Genomic DNA, 18,649 nt, shown 5'->3' with positions numbered 1-18,649 from the left:
GGTGACTTTTTTTCTCCAATAGATAGATAGATGATGTTAAGTAAAATGCGGCCATATTTTTTTTTAGCCTTTTGCAATAGTAACTAGAAAAAACAATACCATAGCGATAAGAGTCACTTGTGAACCTGCAAACATAGTGAAGGCACTTGATAGGCCAGTGAGACAACAGAGCATTTAGGCCTTTGGGTGACCCGGGAGATTAGAAGAGGCAGAGGAGAGTGGGGGATGGGGGGTATAAGCTGCCTCACAGTCCCTGTCACATCCTTGTACTGCTGGAGATCAGAGAGGGTCCCATGACTTACTGACCCAGTCACCACTCCCGCCCACCCCAACCACCACCAGACACACACGCAAAACCATGCACATATAGCGCTGGTTGTCTTTGTTCATGACAAGCGGTACTCACAAAAACATTCCAGCCTGCATTAACATAGTGGAGCACATCAACCAAGAACCCAGACTGTCAGTGGTCGGTAAAATTATAGAGAGAAAGATGTAATAGCTGCAGGTAATTGTGTACAGTAATGCACATAACAATTATTTATTGTGCCTAACCTCATACTGCGACCCTGTCAGTGTTTCCACCTAATTGGCTATTTATTCCACATCTGTCTCTAGCGAGTCTGTAACACCACACACACTCAGGTTGATGTGGCTTGTTGCCAGGCCATTCTTCCATAATGGATCAGAAGTTGGCAAGACATCAGATGTGTGATGTCTTTTATTCAGACATCTCAAGTAGCTGGGTCCTTAAGACACCCGGAGCATTTTAGATTTAGCCAATGAGAGAGTGGAGACAAAACCATTACTGTTGGTTAATTTAGCATTGTACTGTTAAGAAAAACAATATTCAGATGACCGAAGTTTTTCCAAGAAACTGTTAGTGTTTTTACTTCACAATTTAAATTGCATATATGTTTACCTTTGGAATGTGAATTTAAAGCAGTAAACAGCCCTATGCTAAGAGGAATGAACATACAACAGTAGATTGAATGGTTGCCCTTCATTTTCTGTCCTATTCTTCCGGTCGTAAATGGTACTTCATTTATGTAGCAGTTTTCCACCTTACAGGGCCTTCAAAACGCTTTACATTTTGACCACTACTGATGACACAGCATCAGGAGCAAAAGTTTGCAAATTTTAATTTCAATTTCTAGCAAAATTGCGCCACTGAGAAAATAGGAAGTATTTACACCACCACATAATTCTGTTATTAATGTTTGTTTTTAAACATGAGCAGAGACAATATTTGTGAAACATGCCATTTAATAGACTGTTGCATCTGTCTTATTTTTCGGGCAACAGGTACTTTGAGGTCAATAATTGCCAGACATCCAAAATACTCATAAGCATCAATCAGTTAGATGTTTGAGTATGAATGTGAGCATGCTTGTTTATGAGTTGCCTGACCTTGTGTTATTTTCAGTGCTAAAACATTGCAAAAGGATGCTTGGAATGTGTTTTCCAAATATGCTTTCACTGAATGGAAGTTGTTGTAATGCATATGAGTGTTAGTACGGATACTGTATGTGCCCGCAAAGTGTGTATGGGTAGTTGTACATACATGGGTGTTGGAGCGCACTGGTGTGTGTTCAAGTGTCAATGCACATGTTATCTTATGTGTCAGTGTTACCTGTATGGAATGTGCAGGAAAAAAGGGGAGGATGGTCATGGACATGCCCAGACTGGGCCTCGTCTTATTGTGTGTCCACAGGACAAACTGGGCCTCCCGTCCTTCCAGTAATTTACTGGTTCTCAAAGTAATCCATCTCACTGGTCATAGCTGGTTATACATCATATGTATTTTATCCCAGCTTTTCTCTGTACTGACACTTTGTTGAACCCTCAACATTAATAAGTCTCGAGCGCTTCTTGATGTCATGATTAAAGGATATTTATCTCTTCCTCAACTTTTATGTTTAACTTCAAGACCAATAAAAATGTAACAAGAATCTGTCATTAATTTAACTTGAATGAATTTGCTTAACATTCTAGGGTTTATAAGAAAAAATAGCCTGACAGGGCAACAGTCTTCTTGAAAATTCTAATAGCCTCTGCATTGAAGTATTCCAGCCTATTGGTTAAGATGCAACAAGCAAAGTCTGACAAAACATATCAAATATAGACTTTGTTTTACCATTCTATAAAAATGTTAAAGTTTTTGTCTGTTCATAATACATTTTTACTGGAGTGCGTTTAACTAGAACTACTTGAAGTACGTTAAACTATGTTACAACTCATTTTTCATGAATTACCAGTAGGTGTTTCAAATGTAGTAAATAAGACATATTTGTGGCGTAATTACAGAGGAGGTGAGAAAGTATTTTGCACCCCCAAATCTGATGACACTGGCCCAATAGCGTATTATTGCTGTCAAATGCAAGCGTATTTAGAGTACTGCAACGTCTAATTTAAGCAGATATACAGTATATATACTACACCTACGAGCGTATTGTGCAATGTTATTGAAGTAATGACTCCACCATTCATGCTGCTTGTTTTCATAACAATGCCACCCAGTGTGTAAGTTTTAATAGTGTTCCGGCGTTCCGTGACAGAGATGTTCTACTATTCTGCTAGAGCTATTTTATACAAAGATATGGCCCTGCTGCTACCTACCCCACTAATGCCTTATCGCTGAACATTCTGTTACGCCTTTCCTTCTTGAACCCAGGCCTGAGATAGGCAGTATAAAAGGTACTATTGTCTAATGTTTTGACTTTCCTTTTTTGACATTCATGCATGGTCAAAAACCCCTTTGTTTTTAGGGAAGGAGTACAAGACTGTGCTGCAAATGATTAAAATGAGTCCTTGAGTAATTTGAGTACCTCAATTTAATAAAACTGCTTGAGAATTTTTTTTCCTGCCTCGGGTACCTGTTGAATTGGTGTGCACCAAGTCAAGCCAGCCACAGCAATAACCGTTCATGCTGTGCATGGCTGTAACACGCCACCAACGTGGTGAGAAAGCCAACTTCTAAATAAAATCTTACCACATGCAGGGGCATCAGTATCTTGCTACGCTTTTTCAAAATTATTCCTGGCGGCACATGATGGCGGCTGACTTGACTCATCTTCAAGTTAGATAGTTGGACCCCAGTTTAATGCTGCATTTGAGGGAGGTGTGGACTTTTCCGACTTTGTACCAGGAAGTACACATGGGAACGCCCTTTTGAACTCGGAAATACAGTTGCGAAGTTTGAAATTAAAAAAAGGACCCCAACTTCACCAACCAGTTTAAAGCCGACGTCACTTGACAATGGCAAATCTCGAAGAGACAAAGACCGTGAATGGCAAAATATAACGATTATAAACATATTCATCTATTTATTTATTATAACATTTATATAGTTATTTGAATAAAGTAACTTTACGTAACCCAATGTTATTTAGATTTGACTGTGTTAACCAAAACAACAATCAATTTATTGGAATCAGCCATCTTTGTTGTTTGAATTTGCTTTGAACACTTTGTGGGATATGTCCAACTTCCCACATCCTTAAGAAAAGTTTAGAAAAGAAACAACTCTACTTGACATTATACAAACCCAATTCCCAAAAAGTCGGGACACTATACAAATTGTGAATAAAAACCGAATGCAATTATGCGGAAGTGTCAAATTTGATTCAGAATAGAACATGTAGAACTGGTCAAAAGTTTAAACTGAGAAAATGTATAATTTTAAGAGAAAAAGATGTTGATTTTAATTTCCATGGTGTCAACAAATCTAAAAAAAGTGACAATGTCATTTTCACCACTGTGAGGCATCCCCTCTTCTTCTTACAACAGTCTGCAAACGTCTGGAGATCGAGGAGACAAGTTTCTCAAATTTAGAAATAGGAATGCTGTCCCATTCTTGTCTAACACGCGTCTGTCTAACTGTTCAACTGTCTTGGGCTTTCTTTGTTGCACCTTCCCCTTAATGATGCGCCAAATGTGCTTTATAAGTGAAAGAAGTTGACTGCAGGCTGGCCATTTCAATATCTGGATCCTTTTCCTACGCAGCCATGATGTTGTAATTGGTGCTGCATGTGGTCAGGCATTATCGTGTTGAGAAATGCAAGATCTTCTCTGAAAGTGATGATGCCTGGATGGGAGCATATGTTGTTCTCGAATCTGCATATACCTTTCTGCATTGACAATGCCTTTAAAGATGTGTAAGCTGCCCATGCCACACGCACTCATGCAACCCTATACGATCACAGATGCAGGCTTATAAACTGAGTGCTGATAACAACTTGGGTTGTCCTTGTCCTCTTTATCCAGTATGATATAGCGCCCCAGATTTCCACAAAGAACTTCGAATGATGATTTCAGTAATGATTTTTCGGCCTTGACCCTTACACACAGAGATTTTCAGATTATCTTAATCTTTGGATGATGTTATGCACTGTAGATGATTACTTTCAACCTTTTTGCAATTTTTCGCTGGTAAACACCTTTCTGATATTTCTCCACTATCTTTCTGCGCAACATTGGAGGAATTGGTGATTCTCTACTCATCTTCGCTTCTGAGAGACACTGCCACTCCGAGAAGCTCTTTTTAAACTCCAATCAAGTTGCCAATGGACCTCATTAGTGGTAACTGGTCTTCCAGCTGTTTTTTTTATAAGTGCACTTAACTTTTCCAGCCTCTTATTGCTACCTGTCACAACTTTTTTGAGATTTGTTGACACCATGAAATTTACAATCAACATATTTTTCCCTTAAAATGATTAATTTTTCTCAGTTTAAACTTTTGACCTGTCATCTATATTCTATTCTGAACAAAATATTGAAATTTGGCACTTCCACATAACTGCATTCAGTTTTTATAAAGGCTGGTAAGAGCCGTTGGACTTTTTTTCAAAGACAGTTTAATCAGAAAAAATGACTTTGTACAATTAGATGCTGACAGCCTGACACATTCGGACTTACTCAAATATACTGTTTTAGCCGGAAAAATAGCTATTGTAGTTCTTTTTTATTTATTTTATTTTTTATTTTTTATTTTTCTAAGAGCTCAGTATTGTTCATTCGGTAATTTTACCGATTTGACATGTCATCATCATTGCTCTTTATTTTTATTATTTTTATTTTATTTTATTTTGTATGTGGGTGAGAATGTGTATGTGCGTGTGTGAGTGCGTGTGCGCGTGCGTGTGAGTGTGTGTGTATTCATTAGTTCACCAAAAACCTATTAAAAAATCCCATACCGTTCACCTAAACCGAACACCGCCGTCAGGAGACCCGAGGAAGGACCAAAGAAAAGAAAGGAAAGTGAAATCCAGCACAGACCAGACACCACCCACCGGGCCACCAACCAGAGTCCTTCACCAACCCCAGAAACATCTAAATTCCAACAAATCAGGGAGACCTCAAGAGACCAAAGGAGAAACTGAGGAAAGGAAGGAAGGACAGACGAAGCAGAGTGAGATCCACAGACACCAGCCTCCACCGATTCAATGACCTGAGGAAGAAGCAGATTGTGTCTGAGTTTCGATAGATGCTGGTGTGGTGGATCTGGCATGCATTTAAATATTCACCAAAGAGGGGAGCCGTCGACCCCTGCCAGGACAGAGCAAGCGCAACACCTCAGGGCCCCCCAGGCCGCGGCAGCGCCCAAGGACGACCCCCGGGCTCCGCCGGGGCCAGCGGCCGGAGAGCAAACCCAGGAGCAGGAGCGCCCCCCACCCCAACACGGCCCGCGCCCCCAACCCAACGCAGCAGGACGGGGCACTGCAGGCCCGCCAGGCACCCCACCGGTCCACAGCCCCTGCTCCCTCCACGCCCCCCGCCCCCCATCCACCACCACCATCCACCCCAACCCAGCCCCAGCTGCCCCCAAACCCCCAGACAACCCCCCACCCCACCCCCGACTCTGCCCCCACCAACCGGCAGCCCCCCAGCGGCGGGGACATGGACAGGGGACCGCAGCACTGCTCTATACTGCGGTCTGCCCCAACCGATGGCACCCCCCCCCCCCACACACACACACACAGTTGTGTGGTGCATTAAAATTGGAGGGGAGTTGTAGGGTGAAGACGGTGTTTCCACCCTACCCCACCCCCCCTATATTTCTATAAAAGTGTATTGTGCAAAACTAGTGCAGTGAGTTAAGAGGAGCGACCAACCAATTGGTTGTTAAGTTGAAAGTCGGGGTTATGCCATAGGGGAGAAAGCCCACAGGGCTCCACTTGGGCTTTTGTAATTTCTAGTGCCTTTCACCAGGCAGTCAGGGTGGCGGAAATCATTGGGTTTTTAAAACAATTATGTCGCTTAATCGATGTTGTAATAAAGAGTAAATCTAGAAGTCTGAGGTTATTACAATCCTTCTGTTCTAGTTCCAGCCAACAGTTAGTATCTCTGTTGGGTTGTGCCCATAAAATGATATATTGTAGCTGATTAGCTATATAGTAGTGCATACAATTTGGTGCCTCTAGACCTCTTTTGGATTTATTTTTCTGAAAAGTAGATAGACTAATCTTTGCTTTTTTTTTATTCCAGTAAAATTTTGTAATGGCTGAGTCCAACAACTGGAACCAGTTAGCCGTAGGTTTAAATGGAATCATTGAGAAAAAATAGTTTATTTTGGGTAAAACTTTAATTTTAATAGTGGCTATTTGTCCTATTAGAGAAATAGGAAGATTATTCCAGCGCTCCAAGTCACTATAAATGCTATCCAGAAGTGGAGTAAAGTTTAAATGAATTAAATCAGTTAATTTAGGTGAGATATTTATGCCTAAGTATTTTAAATTACCTATAGGAAATGTCTTGCAGGGTTCCATGAATTGTCTGTAATAGGTAGAAGTGTTGATTTTGTCCAGTTAATAGAATAATCTGATAACTGTGAGAATTTAGTTATTAAGTTAAATACTTCCCCTAACAAAATAGCAGGCTTTTCTAAATAAAGTAAAATCTCATCGGCATATAGATTAATTTTATGTTCTGTTACCCCAGAGTGAATTTCTTGAATCCTTCTTTCCTGGCGTATGGCTAATGCAAGCGGTACAATAAATATTGCAAATAATAAAGGGGACAGTGGGCATCACTGTCTTGTGCCTCTCTGTAGAGTAAAACTCTGAGATATAATCCCATTAGTAGTAACTGTAGCTTTAGGAGAATCATATAATACTGACACCCAGTGAATAAATGACTTCCCAAAGCGAAATTTATTTAAAACAGCAAAGAGGAAGGACCAGTTAACTTTGTCGAAAGCTTTTTCTGCATCCAATGATATAATAACTGCCTTTTTGTCATGCCGCTGTGACATGCTAATAAGGTTAAAGAGCCTCCTAATATTATTAGTAGAGTGACGATCTTTAATAAAGCCTTTTTGGTCGCTATGAATGATTGTCGGGATTACTGTTTCTAGTCTAGATGTGAAAGCCTTAGTGATAATTTTAATATCAGTTTTAATTAGTGAAATCGGACGGCAACTTGGAAGGGTGGGGTCTTTTTCTGGCTTTAATAAAAGTTTAATTGCTGCTGTATTCATGTGTGGGCGTATGTAACCATTAGTTTTAATTTCTGTTACTACTCTTAAGAATAGTGGAGCAAGCATTAACCAGAAGTGCTTAAAAAATATAGCCGGATAACCATCCGGGCCAGGTGCTTTGCCATTAGGCATACTATCTAGAGCACTGTACAACTCGTTTATAGTAAGTGGCGCATCTAACATATATATATATATATATTCAGTAGTTAACTGAGGTATATTTAAGCTACTGAGGAATGCCTCAATATGCTCTGGGTTAGGCTTGTTAGTTTCTGAGCTATCGTAGTTCTGATGTCACTTTGTCTCATAGTCCAGAAGGTTACTAACGTTTATAGAAAATAAATTTAAATTTTGGAAAAAATGATGATGATGATGTCGACGATAATGATGATTGATTGATCATCAATATGGATGGATGGAAAGATGGATGGATTGATTCATTGATTGATTCAGTCATTATCTAAAAATGAAAATCATTTTATAATTGTTCTTTGACCAGGCTTTTTTAAAAATAATAATTATTTTATCTAACTACTCGATTGTTTGCAGCCTTAATACTACAATATACTGTAGGTAAATTCTAAGGTTCAAGACGGACCATTCTTGGGTAATGGTCAACCTGCAATTTGTTTGGAAAGAAATGATCCATCCCAAAGTCTAGCTGTTGCCATCAAGAAATATTGCATACAAGTGCACAAGTGTCAAAGTGAGGTAACCAATTTTATAATAAGACTGTAACCAATAAAACGATTGACAAAGGCTTTTTAGACACTTTTAGACATTCTTAAAAAGGCAGACAAGATGGAAAATAAGTTCGCTGTGTATGTTGATAAAAAAAAAATACAGTATATACAATAATGCATAGTGCTAATGGAAACTGCGGGGCCCTACTGCTTTAGATGGAAGTGCACTTATTCAACTGCACTGTATATTCTTCTTCTTCTCTTCTCACATTCTTATCTTATCTACCTTTGATGCTGATCCATTTTTTTGGAGTAGTAAGCATTGCAAAAAGGCCACATAATGCAAACTGTTTTTTAGAAGAAGATTTTTTTAAAAGCAGAATACATGTTTGCAATCAAAAGGAAACGTATAAGAAAATGTTTTTATTGACTATTTTAGCACTGTTGGTAAGATCTTGAGCTTTGGCTATGATTATTCTTATTCTTATTATTTGTATTTGATATTCTTACCATAAAGCTTCCATCGGTGTTATTGGGAGAGTCTTAATCATAAGTCAAAATCCCTCCAATTGCAATGATACAACATAAATGCTAGATTGGGAGCATGTGTGGACATCGAGTTTGATGATCTGTTTGTAACAGATTGATGGTCTATTGTTAAGAGGACAAGATGGCACAACTGTGAGAAAAGAGAGAGTAGAACCTAGGGTAGGTAGAGTGCACGTGTCTGTGCGCATGCACATACACATACACACACACACACACACATGCAGCAAAGCAGAGACCTGATTCACAATTGCCACCGTAATTATTTCTCCAGTCTCCAGGAGGGTGCCAGCAATTACCTGATACCAGGACTCTTTATCTTTTGTACAGAGGACAGGTTCACACTTGTAGCTTCAGCCAAGTCTACACACACACACGCACGCAAGCACACACACACACACACACACACACACACACACACACACACACACACACACACACACACACACACACACACACACACACACACACACACGCACGCACGCACGCACGCACACACACACACACACACACACACACCTCCCAGCCTGCCTGGGGCCTTCCAAGGCCATGAGTCTTCACAGGAAGGAACTAAAATTGGACTGTATGTGTTTGAATGAAGCTAAAACACAACCAATCATTATATGTGCACTTCTTTTTAATCACGTGAGTCTTATTCTCTATCTCCAAATACCAGAGAAAACCTGCAACTGCTCACGCTGGGTGCATTTATTGAGCGCCGAGATGTCAAACTTTGCATGGAGGCAAGCTAGACAATGTTTAAAAACAGTTAAAACCAAGTATTTTTGCGCTGTTGTGACTGTGAACACAGCCAACTTGATAACCTTCACCAAAAACTTCTTTCATTCCTTAAAATTGGTAATCATGGCGGAAGAAGAAACTGATGCGACAAAATGTTTATAAGTATCTACAAGTTCTAATCAAGTTTATTTTCACATTGAAGAATTCAGTCAATGTTTCTGACTAATCATCTTTGACCGACTCCACCAACACTCACCAACACACAGCCTCTTTTGGGCGCAGTTAATTAGATGTCAATGAAGTCAATGAAGAAATGTTCTTATATAACTCAAATATGCAGCACAAGCAATTATTTTACACTACATAAGGCCGGTTTTACAGCTACCATAGTATGACTTCCGTCAGCCGACAAGGGATGATAAGGACTCAGGTCTGGAGCCACTTGAAGGCAACAGGAAGTGAGTCTCAGCGCAAAACACTGATTGAAAACAATGGCAGCTTTTAAATAGACCACATACTTAAGCCACAGAAGTGCTGCAGAAATATTTACCTCACGGAATCAAAAAGTGCTTAGTGTTAGGTGTTTGTTTTTTTCCAAATAGAAAGTTTTTAAAAACAAAGACTTGCACTAGTTCTCTAAACATTTAGCAAATTAAAAAAAAAAAAAATGCAGTCAGTTCACACTGATGAAAAGCTCATTCATTAAATTCACTCAGTAAGTAACATTAACAAACTGTCAATAAACGCCTTAAGTCAATGAGTGGGTCTGTGTGGCACTGAGAGATCACCGGTCCGGTCATGCAACATATAGAGACTCTTTGAGTCCTAATTATATATGAAGGGTCATGTAGTTACAGTTTGGCTCTCTAGGCTTAGTCTTCTAAAGTGTAAATGCCCTGCTTTGTCTGTATTTTTTAAACATGTCTGAAAGTGGAAGTTTAAAAAAAAATCATTGTTCCCTCTGAACATTGAAACAAAGACATGCGGCATTTGCGAGTAGCTAAAAAAATGAACTTCTGTAGTAAATTGTACATTTACTGTAAACAGAAAAGATTTTGTACAAAATACATACTGGATATTAAAAATATGCTGTTGACTCTCATGCGTGGCTTACAAATGGAAGTGTTTTCAGCATTGTGTAAACAAGGATCATTTCATTTATAATATTGTTGATTATAGCCTACATGGTATTCACTGACGTCACAGGATCGCGAGCCCACCCCTCATTTTGGGGCAATTTCCCAGCGGACTCAGTTCTGTTTGTATCGTGTTTGCACCGAATGTTCTTTTATTATTGACGAATGTCACCCCCAGCTTCCTCTAACGTTACTTGTGTAAGCAAGACGTATGCAGAAGATTTAGTTCAACACTCTTTGCAACGGTACACGTTGACACGTTTGATTAGTGGAATCGATTGGATTACAAACATTTGCAGTATAGTGCTCGGACAGGACTAAATGGCAACGTATGCTGAGGTAGGAAGGCTCTCAAAACATGGACATTCTTGCGTCGTCTGTATTTTCAGCTTTTATTGGTTGCTATGTGCATTTAGCAATTGTGAATTTGAGGTGAAGAATCTCTGGTTATTTTCAAATCATGTCGCTAGTTCCCAGACAAAAACAAAAACAACAACAACAACAACATTGTTGATTCATCACTTATTTTTATACACTTTAACTATTTTAACTTTTGGGCTACTGGGAAAGGAAACTAGAGACCTTAAGAAGGGTATTTGGAGATATCTAAAAATCAAACATCTTGACCACCAGATCTATTTTTAGCCAGAGCTAGCTACAGCTAGTGGCTCACATATATCACGAGCGCATTATGGTAAAAGCATTTTTACACTCTTACAATGATACTTACCTTAATCAAATTGATCAGAACACACTTTGGTAGACTTTGTCAGTTGGAAATCCTTTTGATGTATCTTTGCAATTCCGGACACTTCGTTGTCCGTTCCCATTTAACATTCCATGGACCGGCACACAATGTGGGGCAAATGACGGCATGTGAACACTATTTAGAAATTTCATTTCACATCTTTGTTTCCCCAACTTTGCACCAGTGAACGGCACATGTGTGCACCATTGTGAAGCGGTTTGGGAAAATCCGGAATGACTGAACAAAAATAATTATAATGAATATAAGTAACTATAATGAATATAGTAATATATAAGTAATTATAATGAATATAAGTAACTAAAAGTAAAATCAACACAAGCGCTCCTCAGCATTTGCGTTGTCTTGCTGGCCGCAATTGTTTGCCACACAATTGTTTGACCCACCAAATGGCTGCGGGGTTGATAGGTGGGGGTCGGTGACGTCATGTGAATACTATGTATATGTGGACAAATGCAAAGAAATTAAAACTCAATCGTTCTTTAGTTCAGAGCAAGCAGGCAAGGAAAACAAGTAAGCAGAAGTCAACAATGAAGCATTCAAAAATAGAAATGTATATGCAATACAATTAATACAAAATTGAAGAAATACAGACTCAGGAAGGGCTACTAATGCTTTTCCAAGGCTTAAGTAAGATTGATATTTCCAAGGGGCTTTAAGCTGTAAATATTCGTAAGATAGAGATAAGAATCACTTGAACTTGCTGTAAAATCTTACACAACGTTTGAGCTAACCACCCATGCAATCATTGCGTCGTGTTGCAGTCGGTGGGTATTGGTAACACAAAACCCCACAAAGACTTAAGCCCCGTCCTCAATTCCGCCTTTGTGTTTGCGGTACGAAGGAAGAGTGTTTGTGTTCAACAGAGGAAAGGGACACCATTGCCATACAAAGGCAAGTGTCAAAGATCATTCAGACCTGACAAACATGAACAAAAGTGAGAGAAAGCAGAGGAAATTAAATATAATAATATGAGCAAGGACAAAGGTTCAGTACATACAGTATATCTATTGCAGTTTAAATTTGAAGTATGTGTTGGTGGAACGTCAAAGATTCAAACCTCAAGCATGGATTCATATTTCATTTCTATTTTTCAAGTTGAAATTCAAGAATCCGGAATAACGGTTTATAAGCATTGCCCTTAAACTTGTAGATTATCTTCGTTCCTTCCATTTAGTAATAAGAAACCAACTAAAATCAACATATTTCCAAAGTCTTGATTAAGAATAACAAAGTCTGATACAGGAAGCAAGGAGTAGTAACAATAGAATTAGCCGCTTCTCAATGTGAAGAACGCGGAGTATGGTCTTGTAAACTCACCAAGTACGATCTTTTTGACAATGTACTCAAGAAAGTTTTTTCTTGAGAACATGACATTAAAAAAACAACAACACTCGGGTATTCTGTGCATTCTTTGTTTACTCGTACTTTCAATTGGAACAATATTTGGGCTGTGACAAGGACGTAAGAACAGACAAGAATGCAAATTTAGAAATGGCTTATTGGAATAGATGGTTCACAAAAGTTGCAAACAACTATTACCGATTGGGGGTTCGGACTGCAGTATCAATGTTTCTGTACTTTATTGGATCTACGTGAAGTTTGAAGCAACCAATCCGATCCTTATCTTCCTTCTTTAAATGCGAAGGAAGTTAATGTAATAAAAAAACTCTTATCCCTCTAAAACCCAAAGACATAAATCCACTTTTATGTTTAAGTCTAGAGTCTTCCATTACCATTCCATTCTTTCCGTTACTAACAAATTCTACTTTTTTTCTACTTGCAGCCTTGAAGAGATCCTTTGACATTGAAGATGTGGATGACATACCATCCCTCTCCTCGACATCCACTGCATCCTCCCCAGTCTCTCCTTTGCCGTCCCATTTCTTTCACAGCCAGAACAAAGCCAGTGAGGATAGGGGAGGAGGACAATCTCCTGCTTCATCTTTCAACAACATCAACAAGCTGGGCTCTGTAGGGTACCACACCCATACCAGCCGGAGTTCCAATCTGAGCCCAGTCCTTAGATCGCGCACAGTGGTCAGCAGTCTGTCCTTCAATCGGGGAACCATGAACAAACCAGCCGTTAGCAAAAACAACAACGCCTCTGTGACTCGAGCAGCATCCTTTCAAAGCAGGGTGAACCCCAACAATGGGTTCTCCATGTTGCGTGGTCCAGGAAGTGACAATGACAGCCTTCATAGCTCCACTTCCAGCCTTGAGTACTCTGGAGTTGGTGGAGGCTCACTTCATCCAACCAAGCTGACATCATATCCGGGTCCACCACCCCAGAGTGAGTACCACCAAATCCAGCCCCAGCTCTCACAACAGCAGCTACAAGCAGGTGTTAAATTGGGAAACAACCACAACATAAAGAAGTTCTCCTCTCATGGGACTGTTTTCCACTCAGCATTGGGTCAAGGGGTAGGATTGTCATTGGGGGCCCCAGATCCTCAGGGGATTAATCATGGCTCCATTCCCAGCCTTGATATTCAAATCTGTGATGGAGGAGGTAGCGTGCTAGGTGTACAAAGAAATCGAGACCAGGTTTCTCCTGGCTTGAGAAATACTAATACTAATGCTACCTGGAATGGCATGCTTCAAAATGCCAATTCCCATGAAGTTGAGGGTAGCTGTAGCCCCAACAATCATCGTTATTCAGGCCCCCAGACTATCCAGCCCAAAGCTAAAGAGACGCCACGTCTCAGTAAATTTCCCTTGGACCTAGATAGCTTAGTTAACAACACCTCCGTTACGTCCCCAGCTAGAGTTCACAGGCGACCCATCAACTCCAACCCTCCTAAGCCTCCTCCAAGGGGCACAGGGAGTCTTCAACATCACGCCAACTCCCCATCCACTTTGGCAAGCCCATCAGCTTCCCTCAGCAGCCTTGATAGTTCTTCCGATGCCCCATCTCTTTCCCTTCACCATCCCATTTTGCCCTTCTCAAGTCATTCCTCTATCCCTGTTCCACATGTGAGCCGCTCACCAGTGCTGCTATCTCCAGCCCAGACTTCGCAGTTGGGAACCCTTTCTAGGCCTCAAGCTCTTCAAGTGAAACCTGTCCCTCCCAACTCCTCTAGTCCTTCCAGCCCGAGAGCAACTGGCTCCTTGGAACACCGTCCCAGTGATGTCGCAGATAGTGTAGGGTCAATTTTGCAAAGAATTGCCTCCTTCTCACGGCCTGTCATCGCCGTTACAACCCAAGCAACTGTCACCCAACCTCCTGCAGTTCCAAGCAATGAAACACTGTCTTCTGAACTGAGCTGTCCTGCAGAGACCACGCTTATACCAATAAGGGATCTCGGCAAAAAGAAAAACAAAGGTAAGAATGATATAATAATACAAATATGCTTAGCTTTTTAGCTTCACTAATTATAAGGAATTGCTTTTGTGTCTGGAATTTTAATGAATACGTACTGTATACAAATTTTGGGAGCTTGGTACTAAACTTTTTCTTCCATTCTGGTACTTTGAAATCAAACTACTCAAGAGTAAGAGAGTTGTGAAAGCTGAACTGCATAAAAACCTTACACTAAATCCTCCACTTAAACACCCATACACATACACTTCACAGTTGTAGCATCTCTATCTGCATGTGTGTTTGTTTTTGTGTGAGTGGGTGGCTGGGTGTGAGTAATAAGGTCTGTTTAACAAATGATGACAGGGGACTTCCCTCATGTCAGCTAAGGAAAACAAGACACGGTTAGCAGATGAGTTGGTTACCACACCCATTGTAATGGTTTCCTTCTCTACTGAGCTGTAGTACTGTATAGAACCACACAGAACCACACTCAGTTATACACTTACAACATTTGTATTTCAGTGTTTGTTGACAAGGCCTAAGTCACCACCAGGTGGCTGTTTTCTGATATAAGATTTTTATTCAGACCGCACACAAACACAGTTTTGGCATTGTGTCTTTCTCTTTCAGCATGAATGATATTTTTTAACAGCTAAAGGTATTCTAATTTCACAACCTCCTTGCCTTGGGCTTCCGCTTCCCTCTGATAACAAAGTGAGCACAAGTGAACAATTGTGTCTAAAGTTCACCACTTGTCAAGTTGCCACAAAGTTGACGAGCCATCAAACTAATACATCTTGGGAAGAAATATTAGGTTGTAAACCATCTAGCTGGCTGTTAAACATGACTTGATGAATATACAATACCTCATCTGACTTGCCCTTTAGCAGATATGAGACATTAGTTTCTTGTTTTTTTTCCTTATATTTAAACCGATGAGACACGTTGCATGTTTACGTGACAGACTAGGAAGGATTCCAAAACATGGCTGGGTGGCTTGACAAACAGGATGCATGTGTTTAAAGGCACCTGTCTGGAGTTTCCCCTTCCCTCTACTTCAAACTCATCAGAGAATGATATAAATTCCTCGGAGATGGAAGAGACATGAAAATTGGTATATAAAGCAGGATTATTTCATCCTCCTCATCACAGATATGCAGTACATTAAGCAATTCTTGATGCTGATGAACTCAGAATCTCTGATCTTTCCAAGTGGGGTTTGCATGTTCTCTGTGTGCTTGTGTGGCTTTTCTCTGTGTTATCTAGCAGACTTTCACATATCAAAAACATGCAAGTTGGTTTACTCTAAATAGTTTTTTTGTACAAAAAAAAGAAGAAAAATGAACTCCTGTGAAGTTCGAAGACTTGAAATGAAATGTTATGGTTTGAGTTCATCCAGAAGAAACAGCTTACTTTGCCTAATTCAAATGAAACATCAAACATCAATAGAACCATTTTATTTTTAAGAAGTTGAATTTGGCAAATATTTTACCCAACATGTCATTGGCCAGATGATTTTGGGGTGTACAGACTTCACAAATGTACAGTATATGTTGTGGATTGCTTACTTTGGATGTGAGTGTTGTTTTGATTGGTCATGTCCTGTCAAGAGAGTACCAACAGTTGAACTGCCCTTTGCATACTTATATTTAGTCTAACAATGGGAGTCTCCTTTTGGTTGGAAACGTATGTTGTTGTAATTTTTACACAACATTACTGCATTGTGCACTTAACTTAGGCACCACTTTCATCAGCAAATGCTTTCATTGCTATTCAGACCGTAAATAACAGACAAATGCTTCGTAATGGACCACACTGTGAATTATTGTTTTGCTATTATTAGTACTTTACTTAGATGGTTTGTTTCCATAAAAAACATCAAAACAAAAAAGGGGCCCTTTCCTCTTCTCTTTTCCTCTGCTCTTAACGCAACACACAGAGGAAAAGCAAACGCACAAAGAATGAAAACAAATCTTGAACCAGTTGGTTAAAAATCAGACTTTTGTGCTGTATGTGTTTTGGGATATTATTAGCCAATTCAATGAACCTGTCCACACATATCTCAAGATGATGCACTCAACACCATTTCATAACACAACTTCAATAATCTTAATGTCATTTAAAATCTGAGTGCCCATCAAAACATGTTTTACACTTCTAAAACATCTGCTTACCGGTATTTAAAAAAACAATGACTGCAAGGCTACAATGTCTGCCAAACACAATGTGGCCTCATCATGATTCCACAATGGCGCAAGACCCTCTAAACCCCCACAGACTTCTGTGCTCGTCACAGTTTGTCCTTAACGAACACCATGTTCACCCATAAGGGTGTCCATATGTGCACTTGGCACCAGGACGCTCTTGGCTACACTTGGATAATCAACATTGTGATTGTGTCATCAGACTTGCTTGGACACTCGGGTGAAGAATGGGGTGGACCTGTCAGCTGATCACCTCCAGGTGCTATGTTGGCTCTGATGGTGGGGGTCAGGCCCAAACGTACAGTATTGGAAGGGTCTGCTGGGAATGTCTAGGGAGTTTCAAAAGATCCCACCTCTGGCAGAACTCGTCTTGGAGGCAGGCAACATTGGACCCGAGTGGGTCATGTTCCGTGCCTATATTGTTGAAGTGGCTGACCGAAGCTGTGGCTATAAAATTCTAAACCATGAGCCATTACCGGTACTTTTTCCCATAAAAGCCACTGTACTTGCTGGTCAAGGCATATACAGAGAAGGTAAACAATGGGATTTTGGCCATTTTTCCCCTCCATATTGAAGTCTTTCTAAGATTTCTCACAGTTTCTGCTGAGTCCCTGAGGCTGAAAAAGTGCACTATGGTTCGGCCTACGGCCTGTTACAGATGTTTGCTTGTTCCCTCCCGGCCAATCACATTCTGATGTGGTCCCTCATGTTTTTCATATTCTGTCATGGCTTTTTTCCCATTCAGACTCGTATGAAATTCCCCTGTCAGGCTCGGCTCCAGAGTCTGTGTCAGCTCAGGTGGGGCAGATACTGCTGCTCCAAAAAAGTTTGATAATATTAGTTTTGTATCAACAACCAATTTAACTCATTCACTCCTAGCCATTTTCACGGAAGCAGGCCTCTTTGCTCCCTGCTGTTTTAGTGGATTTTGACTGATTTTTCAAGGCCCACAGGTTCGGTTCTATTGCTATAAAAACATGAAAACTACCAAAAGAAAGATTTTCTTTGTAAAACTGTCCTTATAAGAGCGCACATGCCACGCAGCTCTTCAAAATGTAACTTGCGCTTCAAAATGAGGGAGAAAAACATAAGAAATGTCAGGAGGAATGATTCACTGTGGGTTGTAATTCATAGGTATGAGCAAGGCGTGAGAAGGTCATACTTCACCTGTATGGGAGAGCAGTAAATCACTGCATCATCAGCAGCTGGTGTGTTACAGATTTTTAAGGACTTGACATTAGTTGATGCTCTTTGTCAGTAAACCTTCACAATATAAAACCTTGAATTTTATACGTATTAGTACAGGGGTCCAAAGACCCCTTACAGTGAAGAAAACGTTTCAAGAACCCTCCATAATCCAAGGGTTACCGTAGGTCAGTGTTTCTCAACCCTGGTCCTTGGGGCACACTATCCAGCCTATTTTCCATGTCTCCCTATTCCCAACGCAACTGATTCCAATGACAGCTCATCAGCAATCTCTGGAGAAGCCTGATCCTCACCAGCATTGGAATTGGGAGACATGGAAAACAGACTGGATAGTGTGCCCCGAGGACCAGGGTTGAGAAGCACTGCCCTATGTAACCATTAACCAGAAACGTAATAGTAATTTCTTTATTACTGGAATGTCCTAATGAATTGATTATCAAATTAATCAACAATGGTTTTGATAACTGTTTCTTTAACTTAAAATGGTCTCAATCTTCTTATTTCAGTTCCCTAACAGTATATTTTCTCTGATTTATGTAGTCCTTTCTAGAAAGCAGACAGATAATTTGTGTTTAATCAAAATAAG

General features: G+C 40.2%; 1 protein-coding gene across 1 annotated transcript in view; it reads left to right on the top strand.

Moving 5' to 3' along the window:
* Positions 1-18,649, top strand: part of septin12 (septin 12) — a 72,659-nt gene that overhangs the window by 7,292 nt on the left and 46,718 nt on the right. Inside the window, exon 2 of the mRNA XM_086070036.1 lies at positions 13,136-14,674. Within this exon, the coding sequence (XP_085926162.1) occupies positions 13,136-14,674 (1,539 nt within the window). The remainder of the gene's footprint in view (positions 1-13,135; positions 14,675-18,649) is intronic.

This window comes from Leptonotus elevatus, chromosome 1 (assembly GCF_054856555.1).
Source record: "Leptonotus elevatus isolate MCC_2025b chromosome 1, RoL_Lele_1.0, whole genome shotgun sequence".
In the NCBI taxonomy this organism is placed as follows: Eukaryota; Metazoa; Chordata; class Actinopteri; order Syngnathiformes; family Syngnathidae; genus Leptonotus; species Leptonotus elevatus.
This window is presented reverse-complemented; position numbering and strand designations above follow the sequence as displayed.